This window comes from Rhinoderma darwinii, chromosome 6, assembly GCF_050947455.1.
Source record: "Rhinoderma darwinii isolate aRhiDar2 chromosome 6, aRhiDar2.hap1, whole genome shotgun sequence".
In the NCBI taxonomy this organism is placed as follows: Eukaryota; Metazoa; Chordata; class Amphibia; order Anura; family Rhinodermatidae; genus Rhinoderma; species Rhinoderma darwinii.
The window spans coordinates 124,672,656-124,693,184 of NC_134692.1; the positions used below are offsets into that span (position 1 = coordinate 124,672,656).

At 43.2% G+C, this 20,529-nt stretch overlaps 1 protein-coding gene across 4 annotated transcripts in view; it reads left to right on the plus strand.

Annotated features, from left to right (window-relative positions):
- TRRAP (transformation/transcription domain associated protein) overlaps positions 1-20,529 on the plus strand; it is a 127,473-nt gene that overhangs the window by 43,648 nt on the left and 63,296 nt on the right. For 2 of the 4 annotated variants that reach the window (XM_075830269.1, XM_075830270.1), the window contains exons 29-46: positions 612-733; positions 1,280-1,450; positions 2,289-2,357; positions 5,865-5,885; positions 7,754-7,873; positions 8,602-8,721; positions 9,067-9,237; positions 9,493-9,674; positions 9,759-9,957; positions 10,197-10,325; positions 10,424-10,690; positions 11,700-11,906; positions 12,660-12,815; positions 12,906-13,040; positions 13,165-13,275; positions 13,683-13,829; positions 16,531-16,744; positions 19,219-19,344. In XM_075830269.1, coding sequence (XP_075686384.1) covers positions 612-733; positions 1,280-1,450; positions 2,289-2,357; positions 5,865-5,885; positions 7,754-7,873; positions 8,602-8,721; positions 9,067-9,237; positions 9,493-9,674; positions 9,759-9,957; positions 10,197-10,325; positions 10,424-10,690; positions 11,700-11,906; positions 12,660-12,815; positions 12,906-13,040; positions 13,165-13,275; positions 13,683-13,829; positions 16,531-16,744; positions 19,219-19,344 — 2,667 coding nt within the window. The remainder of the gene's footprint in view (positions 1-611; positions 734-1,279; positions 1,451-2,288; positions 2,358-5,864; positions 5,886-7,753; positions 7,874-8,601; positions 8,722-9,066; positions 9,238-9,492; positions 9,675-9,758; positions 9,958-10,196; positions 10,326-10,423; positions 10,691-11,699; positions 11,907-12,659; positions 12,816-12,905; positions 13,041-13,164; positions 13,276-13,682; positions 13,830-16,530; positions 16,745-19,218; positions 19,345-20,529) is intronic. The other 2 variants (XM_075830271.1, XM_075830272.1) reach the window with 1 other exon arrangement.

A 20,529-nucleotide genomic window follows, 5' to 3' on the forward strand; every position in this document is an offset into this window, starting at 1 on the left:
TTACATACAGTAGTAAACACACACAAACACGAACATACATTGAAATCTCTTACCTGCTCCTGTCGCCACGGCTCCCTCCGGCCCGTCCGCTCAGTCTGCTGCCGCTGGTCCAAGTGCACAAATCCGGAAGCCGCGACCGGAAGTAGTAATATTACTGTCCGGCCGCGACTTCCGGTCCACAGGAAAATGGCGCCGGATGGCGCCAATTTCGAATTGGACTGTGTGGGAGCGGCGCATGCGCAGTTCCCACACAGACGGCGTACACTGAAGTCAATGGGACGGGAGCCGTTCGCAGTCCCTATGGGACTGTGGCTGCCGTATTCCATGTCTGTATGTGTCGTTAATCGACACACACAGAAATGGAACAAAAAATGGCAGCCCACATAGGGAAGAAAAAGTGTAAAAATAAGAAAAAGTAAAACACAAACACACAAATAAATATAAACGTTTTTAATAAAGCACTAACATCTTTAACATATAAAAAAATAATTTGTGATGACACTGTTCCTTTAAGCAACAGGTACACTTTAACTGAAATAATTTTTAAATAGTTCATTCTTTTTTTTACTTTTTGTGATGGCTTAATCCTATCTCCGGTCTTGTCTGAACAGATGCCCTAGCCGCCTGCAACTATTTACCACAGTCAAGAGAGAAAATCATTGCAGCACTGTTCAAGGCCCTTAACTCCACAAACAATGAGCTTCAAGAGGCTGGAGAAGCTTGTATGAGGAAGGTGAGAGGAGCAATGATGTGTCTGCATTCATTTTCCTTGTTATTTTGAGATGTAGACAATATATTCTTAAGAGCTGTGTATGCTTATTATTCTCTAACTAATTACTCTTCAATGACCGGCTGACTACAGGGTATAAAACCAGAGAAAATAGAAGTATTTGGAGCAGAGATATGATTAATGGTGAAGCTCCAACAATAGCCTCGAGAGCTGTCAGGTTGTCATGGTGATCCGCGGTCCTTGATACTAAAGGACTAATACAGTCAGGCCGGGGTGGTCTAAATGTGTCATTGAAGAAGCTGTGCAGAAACGTATTTATTCCAATAAACTGGCATATGATAATTCTCCGTTTCTGTTAGTCTGACACTTTTTTTTTTTAAAGCACCTCTTTCAGTGTTGTGGTGTTTTTCTATCTAAGGGCAGTATATTCTAAGCCCAAGTCTAAAAAGGTACAAGAACAATCGGCACAAAAAAAAATGTGTTTTGTGTCTGGTAACTCCATTATTTAAAGTAAATGGGGCTCGTTGATGGTTTTGTTTTCCTATGTAGTTTTTAGAGGGAGCCACTATTGAAGTAGACCAGATTCACACGCACATGAGGCCTCTACTGATGATGCTTGGAGACTACCGCAGCCTGACCCTCAACGTTGTCAATCGCCTGACGTCCGTGACCCGTCTCTTCCCCAACTCCTTCAATGATAAGTTCTGCGATCAGATGATGGTAAGAAATATTGTGACAATAATTTTATGTATCACTTACTATAGTGACATGCACATCTTTAAAGGGTAACTAAACTTTTAACATGTAATAGTGACATATCAGAAGTTTTAATGGGGGTGCGAGCACTGAGACCCCCACTGATTGCTAAAACTGGGTGAGTGCTGTGCCGCTTCGTTTCTCATCTACTTTTCTCGGAAAGCTGAGCCAGTGGTGTACGGGCTCATAGACATACTTGAAGGGATCTTAAAAAGCCCATTGTATATGCACCAGTAGGGCACATATATGTACGTTATAGAAGTGGGTCCCCCATCTATTCATCAAATGTAGTGGTACATTTTGCAAGGATAATGTAGATGGATCTGCAGCCTTCACAAGCAAAAACTGAGATCAAGAAACTTTTTTTCTTTTTTTTTTCTATGGTTTTTACTTCTTGGTCGTCTTTTCTGCACCTGACTGACGCACAAATCCAAGCAGCCCACCCGCATTTAAGCACAAGGATATGACATCTTTGAGATGTCTCTGCTGTGCTGTCACGGTAGAGAATCCTAACCGCATCCTTATAAGTATTTCCTTTTCGAGATCTTGAAAGTCACAGGGATCGCACAGACACGGCTCCCCCTATTGATCAGTTGTGAGTTTACATGGTGTAGCAATCAATACACCTGTATTCATGACATCCCAGTCAGTATAATTAAATCATATGGTTTAATTCAAGGACGGTCCAACTGCCAAAGATTACCAACTATTATACGGAAATGCAGGACTTCATGAGGAGTTTTAATCAAATCCGATCTTTGACTATTCTCCTAATTTATAGATTTGTTCATTTTTCATGTAGCAACACCTGCGCAAATGGATGGAAGTTGTGGTCATCACTCACAAAGGAGGGCAAAGAAGTGAGGGAAATGTAAGTATTGTTCACGCCAACTGGTATCATTTTTTTTTCCCCACTAATTCTCCATCATTGTCTGCATTAAAGTAACATAACTTATTGGCAATCCATTTAACCAAGGTAAATGTTTCATCTTGCAACTCCGACAGGCAGAGCAGCGCCTTTGCCTAGAGGAAAATGTAAATAGAAAAATAAATCTGTAATTGATTTTTGAGACTTTTGAACGTGACCGTTGTTAGCGATGTTTGGATTGCGGCCCTGGGATTCTATAAATGAATGAGCCTGGCATGTCTGGTCTACTGGCCTAGATGTGATACCAATGCTGGTGTGCCCTGTACATGTGTTCAGCTCCTGCTTCATGTAGATGTGCCCCCTGTCTCTATATTGCCTAATGAGTTTATATTGTGATACCGTTGTATTCTGCGCTCCGCCTGTCATGCTCCTTGACGTTTGAGGGGTTTGTTCGTACCTGATGAATACAGTTAATGTATTATTGTGATATGTCTTGTAATGTTTACTGTTATTAGTGTCACTGTGTCCTCTCTGTACCTGCATTAGATGAGTACATTCCTTGTAGGAATACAAACTACACTTTAAGGGATCGTCCAGTTCAGAAAACCTTTTTTCATACACCCTATTAGGGCAGTCTGGGGTAATAGAGGGGGCGGGGGTTCTCTTTTCAGGATCATCATCTTTTGGCAAAAGTGGAGGGTGGTTACAAAGAGTGTCTCTCACTCTGGAGAACCTGTCCTGTATTACACAGACAACCCATTGATTTGAATGGGCACTGTGTAATGCTTAATTTCTCCTGTGGAGGTGCTGCAGTTAAATGAATCAGTTCCAGGTTTCCCCACAGATTACAGCTGATCTCTGGGTGTCCCAGCACAGGGACACATTGTGATCTCCTGATAGTCAAGGAATGCTTCTAACAAATATGGATTATCCAAAGCGGAGAACCGCTTTTATGATGCTCATCGGTTTGTTATAATAATTTGATGTTTTGGCGTCACATTCACAGTGCAGTACAATTAGACAAGGCTGTTTGTTAGGATTTTGTAGAACCGTAGATGATCTTACTTTACGGCCGTGATACACATACACAACCTGTATTTTGGCTGGAATGTCTATATACTATGATTGTATATTAAGGTGCTCAACCTTGGTCCTTTTATGGCCCTGTATAGAATAATTATTGGGACAATTATCAGTCCCGGTTCCCGGTTACTTTTAATCTGAATGTGCATGTTCGTTCATTACAGCTCAGGAGATAAGCGGCTGCCAAACACACTTGTCGCCGTTTATCAGAGTTGTAAAAAATAAAAAATAGGAAAAAAATCAATCTTGCTGAACTCTTGTTTTACCCCATCCGCTGAGTCTGCCAGGCCGCATGGATTATCACAGGTTCCCTGCAATGTCTATACTCCGCTTTATATTACTGGTATGAGGCTAACTGATGAAGAGCCATCAAAGGTTATATAAATATTCTTCTACTTACCAGAATACGAAGAATGTTAAGTCCATGACTGAAGACATTTTGCATTAGACAGAACTGCTTATAGTCCTGGCAAGTTGATGTAATGATCCTTATTCTTAACTGCCCGATCATCATTTGAATATATAATCTCTGCAGTTTATTTTCCATTAGGGGGCGATATCAACCTATAAACTGTATTTGTAAGCCGCATATGAGAATTCATGTATAATTTACCCCTGTAAAATATTTGTGAGAACTAATTTTGCATTTTCCCCTTAAAGTGTCAAATCATCAGAGAATACTATGCCAGATTAAAATATTAAATAATGACTATTCCGCTACTACTACATCATTGTCCCTGTCTAAAGAGGGACTGTCAGCATATCTTAGATACCATTGCACATGTGTGTATGTTCTATTGACTTGCTTCATTTTATGGTTTTTTTTAAGCCTGTCCCCTAACTACGTGGTGTCCTTTAAGGGCCTGTTCACATCCGTGTTGGCTTTCCGTTGAGGGGTTCCGTCGGAGGTTTCTGTCATGGAACCCCTCAACGGAAAGGCAAAGGATATCAATGGTGATGCAAATGGAAGCTAAGGTTTCCGTTTGACTTTCCGTTGTGGGGTTCACCCGACGGAAACCTCAGACGGAACCCCTCAACGGAAAGTCAACGCTGATGTGAACAGGCCCTTACTCATATCCGAGTGAGATCAGGTAGTTTACTGTTGGTCATGTAGGTAAAAGCCAACACGAATGAAAGATTAAAACAAAAACAAAGCTTTATATGTAATCTGGAAGAGGATTTTGTCAGACATCAATGATGATCACGTTGAGTATAGGGCTACATGGATGGCAGAGCGGCAGTAACTGGCACGGCAGCAGTAAAGCAGGAGACCATGTCACTTCCGCACCATCTCCGGTGTAGTCTTAAAGAGGTTTTATGCTGGGAGATTATCGCGCAGACGAGCGTTCATATAACGCTCGTTGCCGATAATTGCCCTGTGTAAACAGTGCAGCGATCCGCAGATGAACGAGCAAACGCTTGATCATGTCACTTGATCGTTGCCGGCAGCACAACTCTCTGTGTAAACAGGTAGACGCGCTGCCGGCATAATAATAACGTATGGGGACAAGCGATCAGAGTAATGTCCGCTCATCCCCATCCGTAGCTCCGTGTGACAAGAGCAAACGAGCGCCGATCAACGATGTCTCGTTGATCGGCGCTCGCTGCATCGGCTTATTATTGGCCGGTGTAAAAGACCCTTTAGCCATAAGTAAAAGGAGCAAGGGGATTTGGGTCTGAAGGAAGCTTAGGCAGTAAACGTAATATTCTTCTATATACGGTCATTTTGGGGGACAACTGGGTGTTACCATTTCCCTTGTCAAAGAGATGTCCCTCATGGTCCAATTAGTGCTGACTGTGTAGGAAAAGTGCTTCATAGATTGACTATATAGGGGCTCCCACTATTAACATGGGGAATGGTAACACCCTGTTGTCATACATTCCCAGGAGGAATAAAAGAGGAACCACACAACGCAAATTTATAAGAAAAGATGCTCCAGAATTGTTATTTCATGGGGCATGCGTAAAATTAAAATACACGTCAGGAGAGCTCACAGTCACAGGGGCTCTTTAATATCCGAATGTGTTCACAGAAGCAATCCCACTATTCGCATTGCATTTAGAGATTTACTATTTATGCGTTCCCTTTATTGTCTAAAGTCATTCCAAATATGTGGCTTTATCCTGGTATGTTGTACATGGTAACGAAATTGGAGAAAGGCTTAAAGGTGTTGTATGAATGAGTCTGCTTTTTTTTACTTCCAGAAACTGCAACATTCTTGTCTATGGGCTGTGAATGGTACTCATCTGCAATACCAGACACTGCCTATGGACAAGAGAGGTGCTGTTCCTGTGGAAAAAAAAATCGGACCTCTTTTCTAATCTCGTACAACCCCTTCAAATGACATGTACACACTAGTACAAAGCCAACTCCGCTCTTGGTCCTCCCGCTCCATGAATTCTCACTGTCCTCTTTTTTTGGTCCAGCCTGCCGTGGAAGGGGTAGAGGTGAGAATTGGAGTTGTTGAGAAGTTGTTGTTGTGCTAAACTATTGTATATTTTCCTTTCCCTTTTTATGACATTGCCTAAAATAGTAGTCCTCAAACCTGTCCTCGTACACCCCCGACAGAGCATGTTTGTGTCTCCTGCCCCCGTCACTCTCTTCCTATGCGGAGATATGAACATCATGCCCTGTTGAGGGTTCCTCCGGACAGACGTGAGAATCACATATATTGTATTGTGTTAGAGATCTCGTGCTTTTGTATCTTCAAGTGTTGTGTGCAGTCATTTAAATGTTTGTTTGTGGCGCCAGTCGTATAGACAATACGTCCAACTCCTGCATGGCTTAAATGTACGGTTAGGATTCCAAGAGCTTATGTACATGATGCGTATTCATTGTATGATCAGAAGTTATACAAGCTACTAATATACTATAGGTCTCATTTCTCAAACTGTATCATGGAAAAATTGCCCTTTTTACCCATAGCAACCAATCAGAGCTCAGCTTTTATTTCTTAAACTGCTCTAGAAAAATGAAATCTGCACTGTGATTGGTCAGATTGTTTTCATAAATGTGGCCATATGGGGCAGAATTATGAAGACCTAAGGCCCCCTGCACACGACCGTACTCCTAATCACGGTCTGTGATTACGGGCACAGCTGGCCGCGGACAGCCACCCATATAATGTATGGAAGCACAGTCCATAAAAAGCATGTCTTATCTTTTGCTAAGCCTTTCGACGGCATGGACACCTTCCCGTAAATATACGGGAAGGTGTCTGTGGGCAATAGAAATTAATGAGTTCGTAATTACGGATGAATTCTACGATCGTGTGCATGGATCCTGCGGTAAGATGCAACTAATTCATGAAGAGGCGCCTGGCTCTTAATAAATTTGTCGCATCTCGGGCTGTCCGTGCGCCACAAAGTGAAATCTACGGCAGCTACGGACTGGCGTAAATTTCCGGTCCAATTTACGGCAGCTTCTGGTGTAAGTAATAATACAAATTTTGGGCTGCAGGTGACTCTGCCTCTCCTGTCAAGCCCTGACGACGTAAAAATAAAAGTTGCATGTGTTCCAGAAAACAAATTATTGCGCAAATATGGCACCATAATTTGCAACTTTTTAATGCCATAATATTAGCGTAAAGCTGTTCCTAAATTGACCCCTATGTTTTTTAAATCATTGCCTTTTTTGCGTACTCGGATGCTCCGGTTTTCAGGCTCTGGGTTAAACAAGAATTTTTACATTACAGAAAGCAGAGCTTTTGAAAATTGTGAGGCATTAAAGCATATAAAAGGACCTCATTTTTTTAAAACTATCTTTGTAGCCCATAGCAACCAATCAATTCTCAGCTTTCATTTTTCCAGAGCAGTTTAAGAAATGAAAGCTGAGCTCTGATTGGTTGCTATGGGCAACAAGTTTACTGTGGAGACTGTTTTGATAAATGAGGCCCAATATGTATTGAGAAAGTTGAAAAGTCTTTTCATGATACAAAGATTGAACTTTACGTGAATAAAATCAGATAAACTACGTTACACAGCGCATCTGTGTGTCGAATGAAAATGTCAATTCTATGCCTTGTGTTAAAAACAAAACACTAACTCCCCTCCCTTTATTACTTCAGTCAGCGTTTATGTATTTTTCTCATGTTCAGATAATGGCCGGCTCCCTTAGTGCTAGGACTATTTAGTAAAATCCAATTTTGGTCAGTAGAAAATTGTATATTCCCTTATCGCAGCATCAGCGGCAAGACTTTCGTAAAAAGGAATAGAACATCTACAGCCGAGGGGTTTGCATGAGCAAAGTGGCCGCCAGTTTTTCCATATCCCTGATGATTACCCTTGTGACTTTGTGTCCCTTTCTTTTCTTTCAGGAAATGAAGATTTGTTCTGCAATTATAAATCTCTTTCACCTGATTCCGGCGGCTCCTCAGACCTTAGTAAAGCCATTACTGGAGGTTGTTATGAAGACTGAACGAGCCATGCTCATAGAGGTACGCCTATACTTCTTTTTTTTTTTTTTGTCTTTTTCTCCTTTTTTGTTCCTTTCTTCTTTTTTTTTTTTTTTTACTTTTTTTTAACTTTTTTTTTTCTTGCCTTTTTTTCTGCTTTTTTCCTCCCTTTTTTTCTGCTTTTTTTTTCTTTTCTTTTAATCTCTTGCTTTTTCTTTTTTCTCCCTTTTTCTGCCTTTTTTTTTTCTCTCTGAGCCACAATGCCAGATGCAGCACATGTACAAGGGTGACGCTGTTTCTAGAAGATTGCAGCCATAATTTTATTGCGTTATGGACAAGTTGGAGCAATTCAAATTACAGAGCAGGCAGGACAGCGACTGCAATGTCAATGGAATACAGGCACAAAATAGAGAGCGCCGTTCATAGAACTCTGCCAATGTTGAGGGAAATCTGCTTATGCAAAGCAGTTAATCTGAATAGGCAGTACTGCATTGTAAAGCATGAGCCTCTAAAGTGACAAGTGGTGTGATGCGCGAACAACGCACAAATAACTGACATGTCGTGAGTTTTACGCAGCGGACACACGCTGCGTGAAACTCACGGACAGTCTGCACAGCCCCATAGACTAACATAGGTTCGTGCGAGGCGCGTTGCATGGATGTATATCACGTTCGTCTAAATAAGCCCTAAGACAGAGGAATGTTTCCGGTTTTTATATAAGGATTTAGTATGGATTGTATATGTTGTATAATATCTCTGGTCATCCATAGGCTGGAAGTCCCTTCAGAGAACCTTTGATCAAATTTTTAACCCGTCATCCATCTCAGACTGTGGAGCTGTTCATGATGGAAGCAACGCTGAACGATCCTCAGTGGAGTCGAATGTTCATGGTGAGTTTTTGTATATTCTGCTCAACCGGTTTGTGTTCAACCTGTTGCATAGCAACGCTGGCTATGGTTTGTGGGTGACTCATGAAGGAATATCTCATGGAAATCTGCATGTCACCCGTATTTACTGCATGTATTGACCCATTACCCAGCAGCACTAGAGAGGGAGTAAGATTCTCGCTGCTCCCCCAGCGTTCAGTGAGGACAACAAATTACTCTTTTTTTTTTTTTTTTTTTTTTTTTTTTTTTTGTTTATTTTAAATGATTAAACTTTTATATGTTGACATTTTAGTTTACAGTGAGTCTCGATATTCTTTTTGTAATAAACACTTTTTTTTTTTTCTTTAGAGCTTTTTAAAACACAAGGATGCCAAACCGTTAAGAGACGTGCTGGCTGCTAACCCGAACCGCTTCATTACACTCCTGCTGCCTGGAGTTGCTCAAACTACTGTGCGGCCCGGCTCCCCCAGCACCAGTACTTCTACAATGAGACTTGATCTGCAGTTCCAGGCCGTCAAGGTAATTCTGTGGAATAATGGCAACCCTTACACGAAGCAATGGTTCTGTAAAATGACAATTGTTATAGAATTCATACTGCTCGCAAAATCCTTTAATTACCCACAATGCCTCATTGTCCGTTACACTGAGTCTTAGGACTTCTAGTCTGTTTTCTATCAATGTGCATGTCACTCTATGTTTTTATAGAATTGTGCTTTCCCATTGCTGTTGTATAGGAGGCTGGGAAGACATCTTTACTTCCTTTCTCTTTTCCAGATAATCAGCATTATAGTCAAGAACGATGAGAACTGGCTGGCGAATCAGCATTCTCTGGTAAGCCACTTAAGGCGCGTGTGGGTCAGCGATGCTTTTCAGGAGCGTCATCGGAAGGACAACATGGTGGCAACAAATTGGAAAGAGCCCAAGCTACTAGCCTTCTGCCTCCTCAACTACTGCAAGTGAGTGGTACAATAATATGGAAGAAGATGACTTTACAAGCCATTTTCCTTGCTCTTATGTACTCGCTTCTTTGATATTCTTAGGCGCAATTTCGGGGATATTGAATTGCTCTTTCAGCTGCTTCGAGCTTTTACCGGCCGGTTCCTGTGTAACATGACTTTTCTAAAGGAGTACATGGAGGAAGAGATTCCAAAAACCTATAGTATTGCCCAGAAGAGAGCGCTATTTTTCAGATTTGTTGAGTTCAGCGATTCTAATTTTGGAGATGAACTGAAGTCAAAGGTGATTATTATAACAATAGCACAAACACCCCGTCTTCCTGCCATAGTGATACCAAGTTGGGGTGAAGGGATGTAGAGGAAGAAATTGTGTATTACATAAACCATGTCTATGAGACTTGTTGGTACTTATATTGTGTCATAGCTCTCTACGGTATCCCGTCCATGGAGTGTTATGCCCTTGGATTTGTAACCTTTTTCATTTTTTAGTGTTTCTTAACTATTACCAATTATTTTATCCAGGTTTTACAGCATATTCTGAACCCAGCATTTTTATACAGTTTTGATAAAAATGAAGGGGAGCAGCTCTTGGGGCCGCCAAACCCTGAAGGAGATAATCAAGAAAGCATCACCAGTGTATTTATTACCAAGGTAATACCAAAGTGTTGTCTACTGATTCAGGTTTATGGAGATCTTTCTCTAACCCCATCTACATTTCAGTGATCTCTATGTGCTCTTTCTCGTCACAGGTGTTAGACCCTGAAAAACAGACAGACATGCTGGACTCGCTTAGGATTTACCTTTTGCAGTTCGCGACACTTCTGGTTGAACACGCTCCACATCACATCCACGACAATAACAAGAACCGCAACAGCAAACTTAGACGTCTCATGACCTTTGCTTGGCCGTGCTTGCTGTCTAAAGCTTGTGTGGACCCCGCATGCAAGTACAGCGGTCATCTGCTCCTGGCTCACATCATCTCAAAATTTGCCATACACAAGAAGATTGTTTTGCAGGTAAGGCATTTTTTCAGACTTTGACTACATTTATGGTCTGTCACTAAATTCCAGTCCTCAGTGGAGATTAAAGAGGCTCTGTCACCACATTATAAGTGGCCTATCTCCTACATAAGGAGATCGGCGCTATAATGTAGGTGACAGTAATGGTTTTTATTTAAAAAAAAAAACGATCTGTTTTTACCACTTTATTAGCGTTTTTAGATTTATGCTAATGAGTTGCTTAATGCCCAAGTGGGCGTATTTTTACTTTAGACCAAGTGGGCGTTGTACAGAGGGGTGTATGACGCTGACCAATCAGTGACCAATCAGCGCCATGCACTCCTCTCCATTCATTTACTCAGCGCATAGGGATCCTGCTAGATCCTTATGTGCTGTCTTATACTAACACATTAACAATACTGAAGTGTTTAGACAGTGAATAGACATTCCACGGGATGTCTATTCACAATCTCTGCACTTCGTTACTGTTATTGTCGTAGTTACAGCAGAGGAAGCGTGATCTCGTTGTAACCTGTCATTTACCGCGTAATCTCGCGAGATTACGCGTCCTCTGCTGTAACTACCACAGACAGAGTAACAAAGTGCAGAGATTGTGAACAGACATCCCGTGGAATGTCTATTCACTGTCTAAACACTTCAGTATTGTTAATGTGCCAGTATAAGACAGCACATAAGGATCTAACAGGATCCCTATGCGCTGAGTAAATGAATGGAGAGGAGTGCATGATGCTGATTGGTCACTGATTGGTCAGCGTCATACACTCCTCTGTACAACGCCCACTTGGTCTAAAGTAAAAATTCGCCCACTTGGGCATTAAGCAACTCATTAGCATAAATCTAAAATCGCTAATAAAGTGGTAAAAATAGATTGTTTTTTTAAAAATAAAAAGCATTACTGTCACCTACATTATAGCGCCGATCTCCTTACGTAGGAGACAGGCCACTTATAATGTGGGGACAGAGTCTCTTTAAGTGATTAAATATCAGCTCTCTTCTTGTTTATTAGGTATTTCACAGCCTCTTAAAAGCGCATGCAATGGAAGCTCGAGCCATTGTCCGACAAGCAATGGCAATCCTAACTCCTGCAGTGCCGGCACGTATGGAAGATGGCCACCAGATGCTGACTCACTGGACACGGAAAATAATTGTGGAGGAAGGACACACTGTCCCACAGCTCGTCCATATCCTGCACTTAATAGTTCAGCATTTTAAGGTTTGTTGCATAGTCATTCAATGAGCAGTCTGGTTCGGAAGTTTAGTCACTGATGCTATTAAATTGTACCTATGGTTCGGTGGTACCTGCAGTTCCTTAATATTCGTCAATAGATTTCAGATACGCTGCAAAGTAACAGCTGCGGGGAATTCAAATTCCCTATGTGTGTCCTTAACGCCAATGGGAAAACGATAAGTCATATAGTCCATAACTTCAGGGACTTGGAATTCAGTTTAACAGCTTCTTAGGGAATCCTCTGAGAAGTAAACCCCAGTATAGTAGATTTGGATCACTTGTGCCGCCGAATGTTTTATGAGAAGTTTAATTTTTACTAAAATTTTCAACTGTCAACCTGTCATAAGGGTCTGAGCCCCCCACCAATCGCAAAAACAAAGTGGCAGAATCACTCGGGTGAGCGATGTGCCACTTTGTTTTTGATCGGCTTTCCTCTGAGCCGTGTACAGGCTCAATAGAAAGTCGTCCGTTTTTGCTTTCCGAGGCAAGCCGATCAGAAGTGAAGCAGCACACACTCACTTTAGCGCTTCTCCTGCTTCGTTTTAGCGATCGGTGGACGACTTAAATGCTCGGACCCTCACCGATCAAAACTTCTGGTGTCACTATGGCATGTCAAAAGTTTTTTAAAAGTTTACTTACCCTGTAAGACGTTTAAAGTTTGCAATTTTTTTTCAACATTAAGAAAAATAAAAAGGATGTGTACCCGAATTCTAAAAGTTTTCTGGTGTTTTTTTTCAGGTTTACTATCCCGTACGGCATAACCTGGTGCAGCACATGGTTAGCGCAATGCAGCGACTGGGGTTTACTCCAAGTGTTACCATAGAACAGAGAAAATTGGCTGTCGACCTAGCAGAGGTTGTCATCAAGTGGGAATTGCAGAGAATTAAAGACCAGGTGAAACGATGCTGCCGTAATCTCATGCAGGTTCTTTTATTCTCGGGATGTAAATGAATCATTTAATCTTGATTTTGCTACTTCCCTCAGCCTGATTCTGACATGGATACAAATGGCAGCTGTGACGCGGGCAGCTCCAGTGCAGGTGGAGTGAAGAGGAGTATGACAGTAGATGCCAGCCAGGAAGTGAAGCGTTTCAGAACCGCCACCGGGGGAATTAGCACAGTAAGCTTGTTTACCACTACTTTTTTTTTTTTTCTTTTTTCCCTATATCGTTGTTCCGTCTGCAGTTGGAGTCACTTGACATACCGGTGGCTTTGTTTTTAGGACTTCATCTTTTTCATTGCAGGTTTTCGGTCGTAGCCAGTCCCTTCCAGGGGCAGACGCTGTTATTACAAAGCCAATTGAAAAGCAGCACACCGATACCGTGGTGAATTTTCTCATTCGGATAGCTTGCCAGGTACAAATGTTACAACATCTTGTGAATTTATACAACAGACGTTTGTAATATTTGCTTATGGAAGTAGCCGCTGTCTTATATCTTTAGTTTTATTACATTCTTCAACCATGAATGTGTCCAATCAAAAATGCAAAGAATCCGTTATTGTGGCTGAAGCCGGAGCTACACACCAGATATTGGCGCAGCCGCACTGGCACCATGTGGCATGGCAGCGATACCTACATTTGTTTTCTTTGAGCATTTAACATGGTCTTAGGCTTATATCACTGAAAAACAGAAGTAAAACATTTAGCAGATTTTTCCTGGACATCATTCTGTAATATCACGTTGATTCCTTTACCTCGTCCATATAATGTAACTCGGCTGTTTCCAGTAATCTTTAATGCCTTTTGGTTCCTGTTTTGTAGGTGAATGATAACTCCAACACGGCTGGATCTCCAGGAGAGCTGCTATCCCGACGCTGTGTCAACCTGCTGAAGACTGCCCTGCGTGCCGACATGTGGCCCAAGTCTGAGCTGAAACTGCAGTGGTTTGATAAGCTTCTCATGACTGTGGTGAGTTTATTTTCGGGGGCTTTATACTACCTATTGCCCATACAGTGCTCTTAAGGAGAGCCCAAAAAATACTGGCGGTAGCTGAACGGGCACATTACTCAGACAGGCGCTTTTTAGCCTTCATTCTTCCGAACGATGGGGGTCACGATTGCACTGAGGAGTTTGAATGGAGTTTGGAGGTACAAGGGGCTCGGGACCCCTGTTCTGGTGATTGCTGGAGTTCCAAGCAGTGGGGCCCCTACTGATCATTTATGTACTATTCTATTCTGTGGGTAGGTGATAAATATTCTTTGTGTGAAAACCCCTTTAAGGCCCTGGAATCCGCGTCAGAAAACGCCCGAAAATGCCTCCCATTGATTTCAATGGGAGGCGGAGGCGGTTTTTTCCCATAAAAGGAAAAACTGTCTCGCGGGAAAAAGAAGCGACATTCCCTATCTTCGGGCGTTTACGTCTCTGACCTCCCATTGACATCAATGGGAGGCAGAGAAAGCGTATTTCCCTGCGTTTTTTTCCGCGACGCTCCACGGCCGCGGGCAAAAAAAAAGCAGCGAAAATCGCCGCAAACAGCGTGCAGGCGGATCAAAATCTGCTTTAAAATTCCAGATGGAATTTTGAGGCAGAATTTTCTGCCTACAAAAAAACTCAGTGTGAACAGGGCCTAAGACTTCCCTGATGGTCTAGGGTAGTGGGGGGTTTAATATTTGATTCCCTGGTGGTTTAGGATAATGGCCCTTGGTGGTCTAGAATAGAATAGGGGTTATTATTTTATTTCCCTGGTGGTGGTCTAGGGAAGAAGAGAGGGTTAATACCTAATGGTCTGATGGTTTACTCCACAGCCTCACAGCGCTCAGCCCAATAGTTGGGGAAACGGTCGAGGTCTGGCCTTGACTCTGGCCTAAAAGATCCAAAGTCTGATATCGCCGACAAATGCGATTTATTAATAGTGAAAATTTCTGTGTTCAACGGACAGTCGGCTGTTATGATTTCATGTATTATTCTAATTTTTAATTTTTTTTAGGAGGAGGGATCACGGTCATAAATGCCGTTTTCAACAAACTTACTCGCAAATGCCATCTATCTATGTTCTGAAATGTTAAGCCATCACCCGCGATGCTGACTAATTGAAGTCTGATACATTAATAGCCACAATCTGGTACAGAAGCCTGAAAAATTTGCTTGAAAAACAGGCGATGGGCTTTTATCTCAGCGGGGCCATCCCAGGGTCTCACCAGGGAAGGAACAGATTCCTATTTAAAGATGTTCTGACTTTTCTATCTATCCGCAGGTGCCCATACTGGCACTTTCATACTGCTGGTAGTGTTTGCCACTTAGAAAATGGTATCTGACAAAGACAAGAGTGTCTCTTTCTTCTCCAAAAAGTCCCCGCTCCACTTTGAAATGCTCGTATCCTGTTCGTGTTTCTCGGCCGTAATCACTTTGTTGCCATAGTAAACTCTTCTCTTTATTTGCACTTTGTCATAGGAGGCTGCACGAGGCGGATAAATCAAATGTCATTCACAAGTTATTTTAAATTCTCCATGATCTGCAGTCATTTGTACTGATTCTCTGAGTGACCGTAATGTAATGAACACTTTTCATGCAAGTTCACAGCACATTGTAAACTTTTAGCGCCAAATTAAACTACCGTACCAATAAAACAAAAATCATTTCAAATTATTTTAAAAAAATAAATCTGAATTTAAACTTCATTTCCATCTGCCTACTAAGGCTCTGTTCACATTGGTGCCATGATTTCCATTCATAACAGAGCCATGTCCGCTATGCCGGAGCCATTTTCAAATCGATTCGGACAGATTCCATTGCCTTATGTTGGGGTCCGTCAGGTATTTTTGATGGCAAGAATAGCAATGTAGACTGCCGACTTGCTGTTAAAATGACCAGAACCCCTGGCGGAAATCGCATAACACGGATGTGAACAAACGCTTTTTCTTTTCTGGGTAAGCTCGTTGGCACACAATTTGGGCGCTATTCCTACGCAAACTAGGGCATACTTACCAATATTTAGAATCTAAACTGTGGCTTTTTTTTAATTTCAAACCCTGTCCCACTTGGGGATACCCAAGTGGGACAGCAGGTTAGCATAAACGCTGCCACTTTGGTTGAGGGTAAAAAATTCAGAATTATTAGACAATTGTAGAAAAAGCGCAGAGAAGGCAGCGGTGTATGGACTCCTAGAAGGTATACCAGTCCATACACCGCTCTGATCACGTCTCTGAGAGCTGCTGGCAAAGTCGATCACAATCGAAGGCTCGGAGTGCTCTGCTGAACGCTTCTGTCCCTTCATTTCTGGGATCGGTGGGGGTCTCAGGAACTGGACTCCCACCGATCTAAACTTCTGATACTTCACCATGACATGTTAGAAGTCTTTTCAAACGCCAGTTACCCTTTAACACAAAATCAGCTGCTATAGTTTTAATGAAGGACGTCTGTATTTGCTTCTCTCTGCTCAGTCTTGGTCCTTGGAAATTCCACATTATTTTTCAGTTCTATTCTGGAAACCTTTTCCATTTTTTGGATGATCAAACGCCAGATTAAGGGATTTTTGTTCTATGTTAGAACTTTCCTCGGATCCTGCTTTATCCCTACTATAAGGTAGAGGGGAGAGGTGTTGGATATCGCTGTACTATTTCCGTGTCGTAGGACTACATTTTAATTATCTTCCTCTGTTTGCCCCTTGTAGGAACAGCCTGCTCAAGCCAATTTTGCCAACATCTGTACGGGTCTGGAGGTGCTGAGTTTCCTTCTTACTGTGCTCCAGAACCCGGCTATTCTCAGTAGCTTTAAACCTCTCCAAAGGGGAATCTCTGCCTGCATGACCTGCGGAAACACAAAAGTCCTACGAGCCGTCCACACTCTGCTTTCCCGACTGATGAGCATTTTTCCAACTGAGCCCAGTAAGTTATATGATGATCGTATGAATATGTTTATAAATTTATATATATTTTGTTTATATATTTTTTGTCTTAACATCCACATTCAGCAGTAATACCCTCACATTGATTCCCACAGTCAAAATGCCTTATTTTGATCATATACATATACGAGCATGTACCTGCACCCTCTATGTCCAATTTCATAAATAAGTGATATATGCAAGTGCCATGTGGCCCCCAAACATATTAAAGTGGTTTTCCCATAATCCATAATCATCACCTATTCACAGGATCTGTGATAAATATCTGATTGGTGGGGGCCCGACCGCTAGTACGCTTGCCGATCACGAGAGCGGGCTTACCTGGGAGCCCCATAGGAATGAAGTGGTAGTGTGCAGGCTCCACCATCGCTGCATTAAATTCTATGGGGCTGCCAAGCGATATCTTCAGCAGCCCCATAGAAATGTATAGATCGGTGGTCGAGCATGCTCACTACCGATCTATTCCTATGGGGCTCCTAGGAACAGCAAGGTAAGACTTTTCTCGAGATTGGTGGCGGTCCCAGCGGTTAAACCCCCACTGATCAGATATTGATCACCTAGCCTGTGGATAGGTGACAAATATGAACTGTGGTAAAACCCCTTTATGTCGTCCTACTCCAAAAACAGTAGGTCACCAGGCTTGATGTAGATACTTAATTTGTCAATGAGCTGTCTTGTAGCAGGTCACAGCCTGAAAGTTTATACCGTCCGATCTCTCATGTATCAAGTTGTGCCCAGAAGCCCAGTCAATTCTCAGTAGTGACCTAATACCCCGACAGCCTCCCATTGTCCGTTCAGGATTGGATATGATATTCTGTGGTTGAGAACAAGTGTCCCTTTCAGAAAGGATTCATTTCCCTCCTTTGTTTTACAGCTCACTTTGTGATTTCGTTTTTTTGTGTATAATCCTCTTATAGACGGTGATTTCACTGACCGAGCGTGCTCAGTACAAAATTAGCAGAATCATTTTGATTCCTTTTTTTTTTTTTTTTTCTTCTACACATTTGTTATACGTTGTTAACCCCCTTCACCTTAAATGAGAGTGAGATTAAGTGTAATGTGAGCAGTGCTTTGCCTGTATGTGGCTTTAGCTGTAGGTTATTGCTAGACCTGATCATTATAAATGTACATTATCCTTAATTACGTCTCCTTGAAACAACACCATTTTTCTTTTTTGGCTCTAGGATATTTACAAATGAAGCTTACCACAGGGGGACAGAGGTTTAATAGATTTCCCAGTATAGTACTTAAGTTTTGGCATTACAGAAATTAAACTAGTAGTGGAAAACATAATTGTAAATGAAATATTAATAATAGTGGTCTGTGTTCTGAAGGATTTTGCTTGCGATCGTTTTTACACAGTAGGTCTGATCTGGTTTACTTGATCTGGTCATTTTCGTCAAAGGTCTTTTCTAGGGCTAGATGTGAATACATTGCGATCAAAGCAGTGACAGCCGCAGCGCCCCCTCCCAAAGCAGTGCCGGCCGTAGCGCCCCCTCCCAAAGCAGTGGCGGCCGCAGCGCCCCCTCCCAAAGCAGTGGCGGCCGCAGCGCCCCCTCCCAAAGCAGTGGCGGCCGCAGCGCCCCCTCCCAAAGCAGTGACGGCCGCAGCGCCCCCTCCCAAAGCAGTGACGGCCGCAGCGCCCCCTCGCAAAGCAGTGACGGCCGCAGCGCCCCCTCGCAAAGCAGTGACGGCCGCAGCGCCCCCTCGCAAAGCAGTGACGGCCGCAGCGCCCCCTCGCAAAGCAGTGACGGCCGCAGCGCCCCCTCGCAAAGCAGTGACGGCCGCAGCGCCCCCTCGCAAAGCAGTGACGGCCGCAGCGCCCCCTCGCAAAGCAGTGACGGCCGCAGCGCCCCCTCGCAAAGCAGTGACGGCCGCAGCGCCCCCTCGCAAAGCAGTGACGGCCGCAGCGCCCCCTCGCAAAGCAGTGACGGCCGCAGCGCCCCCTCGCAAAGCAGTGACGGCCGCAGCGCCCCCTCGCAAAGCAGTGACGGCCGCAGCGCCCCCTCGCAAAGCAGTGACGGCCGCAGCGCCCCCTCGCAAAGCAGTGACGGCCGCAGCGCCCCCTCGCAAAGCAGTGACGGCCGCAGCGCCCCCTCGCAAAGCAGTGGCGGCCGCAGCGCCCCCTCGCAAAGCAGTGGCGGCCGCAGCGCCCCCTCGCAAAGCAGTGGCGGCCGCAGCGCCCTCTCCCATATCAAAGATCTTGACTGCTCTTGGCACGGCCTCTGAGTAACCGCATCAGCTCTGCAGAGGTGCATGTTTTTGTACTATCTCATATAACCTCTTGCATCGTCCCTAGTAGTGAAACTTACTCCATATCCCTGATCCTTTAAAAACACTAGACTGTCAAAATGTTATTCCAGATGATTCCCATAGTGAAAAATAACAATATTATATAGTCCATTGTGAATGAATGAACCCTGTGATACTAATTCTCTGTGAATTCTCTCCTAGGTACCTCAAGTGTTGCTTCCAAGTATGAGGAGCTGGAATGCTTATACGCAGCTGTGGGCAAAGTCATTTATGAAGGTCTTACTAATTACGAAAAAGCCACAAACGCAAACCCATCTCAGCTCTTTGGTAAGTGCTGGATTAAGTGCTGGACCCACTGTGACTGCCTTTGAAACTTGTCTGTAGGGCTGCGTCTCTGAAGATGTACCCACGGACTCTGGTCAATTATGTCACAGCTTGATGTATCTGGTTTTCCCAGAATCCAGTGCTGTAAATATTCTTAAGGCGTCCTGTAGGCATTTCTAAGACTGATGGCTCTCCGAGTCATTAGTAAAAGACGACTTCTCTTTCCCTATATGAATAATCCATAAACACACAGTGGCACTATTTCTTGGGACACATTCATTTGAGGCATTTTAGGGTGTACATATTTATATAGTAGCAATACGCACTATAGAATAGTCTTACGTACTGGATATAGTCCCTTTCTTGTCCCCAGGTGGTTACTTTAATAGGGATTTCATTCTTTTTTTATGTTCCTGAACAATTCCTTTCTATCTGACTGCTGCTGTGAATTGGTTCTGTCAGTAAAGCAGGTATAATACCGCCAAAGAACCTAGGCTGTGCAAATGGAAATGCTAGCTGTCCCTCGCTGCCCTCCCCTGTGATCTTTGCAGACAGGTGTAATTTTACTTAAAGAATTGCCTGCTTGTCAGGTGTCATTGGGCATTGTGCAAAACACTTAGAAAGACTGTAATTTAATTTAATCATTTGCTTGCAAAGTGCTTCAAGGTCAGAGCTAAAGGTGGTTTTTCACGGGCAGATATTCCCTGTGTTTAACCATCTTTTAACCAAGCGCCGATCGACAATACAGCTGGTCAATTGGTTCTCAATTGCCTCATTCAAACGGAGCGGAGAATGAGGCCGACGGTGGTTACTACGATCATTCCTCTCCGTACATTGGCATCTTGTCGGCAGCGCATGCCCGGCTTACACAGGGAGATGTGCTGGCGACCATTTTTATGCGTAAAAGATCTGATCGCTCATTCATCAGCTGGTCGCTGCCCTGTTTACACAGGACAATGATCGTGATCGACCCGATCATTGGCCGTGTAAACGGGCCTTAAGGAATATGCTTTCTACCAAATATATGTAATCTACTTATTCTTAGCAGCCTCCTGATATTGTTTCTGCCTTCATCTGGCTTGTCAGTTTAGCAAATTTATAACGGATTGGTAATGTTGGGATTAAGGCCTAATGCACGCGACCGTGTTCGGTCCGTGATATACGGACCGCGTGTCGGACGCATTTCCT